Raw genomic sequence first — 1,350 nt, forward strand, 5'->3', positions numbered from 1 at the left:
CGTTTCCCTGCAGGCAGAGATCACACGGGTTCAAAGCACTGGAGTCCCAGCTGACAAGATCTTCTACAGCAGCCCCTGCAAGCAGGTTGCCCACATCAAATATGCAGCCAGCCAGGGTGTGCAGCTGATGACCTTTGACAACGAAGTGGAGCTGAGCAAGGTGGCCAGGAGCCACCCTAGTGCCAGGTCAGTGTCTGGCAGCATTGTTGGAGTGAGGGGCTGGAGTAGGAGCTTGGGGTGGTGGCCGTGGGGTGACAGAGGGCCTGAAGACCCCTTCACACAGTGTGGCCATGCTCTGCAGGATGTTGTTGGGTATTGCTGCTGACTCCAGCCCTTCTGCCCACCCGAGCATGACCTTTGGGACCACGCTCAAGTCCTGCAGGCACCTGCTGGAGGCAGCGAAGGAGCAGGCTGTGGAGGTGGTTGGCATCAGGTACAGCACCTGGTCCTTTCTCCATAGGCTCAGCCCCTCTTGGGGGGACTGTGGGGAGTCCTGCCCTGATGGAACACATGGGTCATAGAATCATAGAATCATGGAATTGTAGACTGGTTGGGAGGGACCTTTCAAGGTCATCTGGTCCAACCCCCTGCAGGGACAGGGACATCTGCAGCTAGAGCAGGGTGCTCAGAGCCCCGGCCACCCTCCCCTGGGATGGTTCCAGGGATGGGGCAGCGACCACCTCTCTGGGCAGCCTGGGCCAGGGGCTCACCACCCTCAGTGCCAAAAATCTCTTCCTTCTCTCCAGTCTAAATCTCCCTCTTTTAGTTTAAAACCATCCCCCCTTGGCCTGTGTCAAAAAGCCCTGCTAAAAAAGGGTCCACAGAGCCACCAGCTGCTCTGGCTTGGGAGTGAGGTGGAGGCTGGACTTGGGGAGCTTGGCCCTTGTTGGGACCAATCTGGAGCAGGTTTAGCCCTCAGAGAAGGTCTGGGGAGCTCTGTGGGGCCGGCCAGGGAGCCTGGCTTGGGATCATAGAATGGCTCAGGTTGGAAGGGATCTGGTCCACCCCCCCTGCCATGGGCAGAGACACCTCTCAAGTACACCAGGCTGCTCAGGGGATGCTGTGTGGGCAGCTCAGAGCTGCTCCCAGCCAGCGACAATCCCGGCACCACGTCCCCTCGCCGCTCCCTGGGGACACGGCTGAAACAGGGGCTGTGCCCTCAGCTTTCACCTCGGGAGCCACGCTCTGGAGCCCCAGACCTTCACCCAGGCTCTGGCTGCAGCTCAGCTGGCCTTTGAGATGGGCACAGAGCTGGGCTACCAGATGCAGCTCCTGGACATCGGCGGGGGATTCCCGGGCACCGAGGACTCCCGAGCCCGCTTCGAAGAGGTAACAGCTGCAGGCAGCGAG

General features: G+C 60.5%; 1 protein-coding gene across 1 annotated transcript in view; it reads left to right on the forward strand.

The window, feature by feature from the left end:
* Positions 1-17: 17 nt before the first annotated feature.
* Positions 18-1,350, forward strand: part of LOC103767972 (arginine decarboxylase-like) — a gene marked incomplete at its 3' end in the record, with an annotated part of 3,625 nt that continues 2,292 nt past the window's right edge. The window contains exons 1-3 of the mRNA XM_008935106.1: positions 18-186; positions 302-433; positions 1,164-1,329. Of these exons, the coding sequence (XP_008933354.1) occupies positions 128-186; positions 302-433; positions 1,164-1,329 (357 nt within the window). The remainder of the gene's footprint in view (positions 187-301; positions 434-1,163; positions 1,330-1,350) is intronic.

Source organism: Merops nubicus, unplaced genomic scaffold (assembly GCF_000691845.1).
Source record: "Merops nubicus isolate BGI_N331 unplaced genomic scaffold, ASM69184v1 scaffold42620, whole genome shotgun sequence".
In the NCBI taxonomy this organism is placed as follows: Eukaryota; Metazoa; Chordata; class Aves; order Coraciiformes; family Meropidae; genus Merops; species Merops nubicus.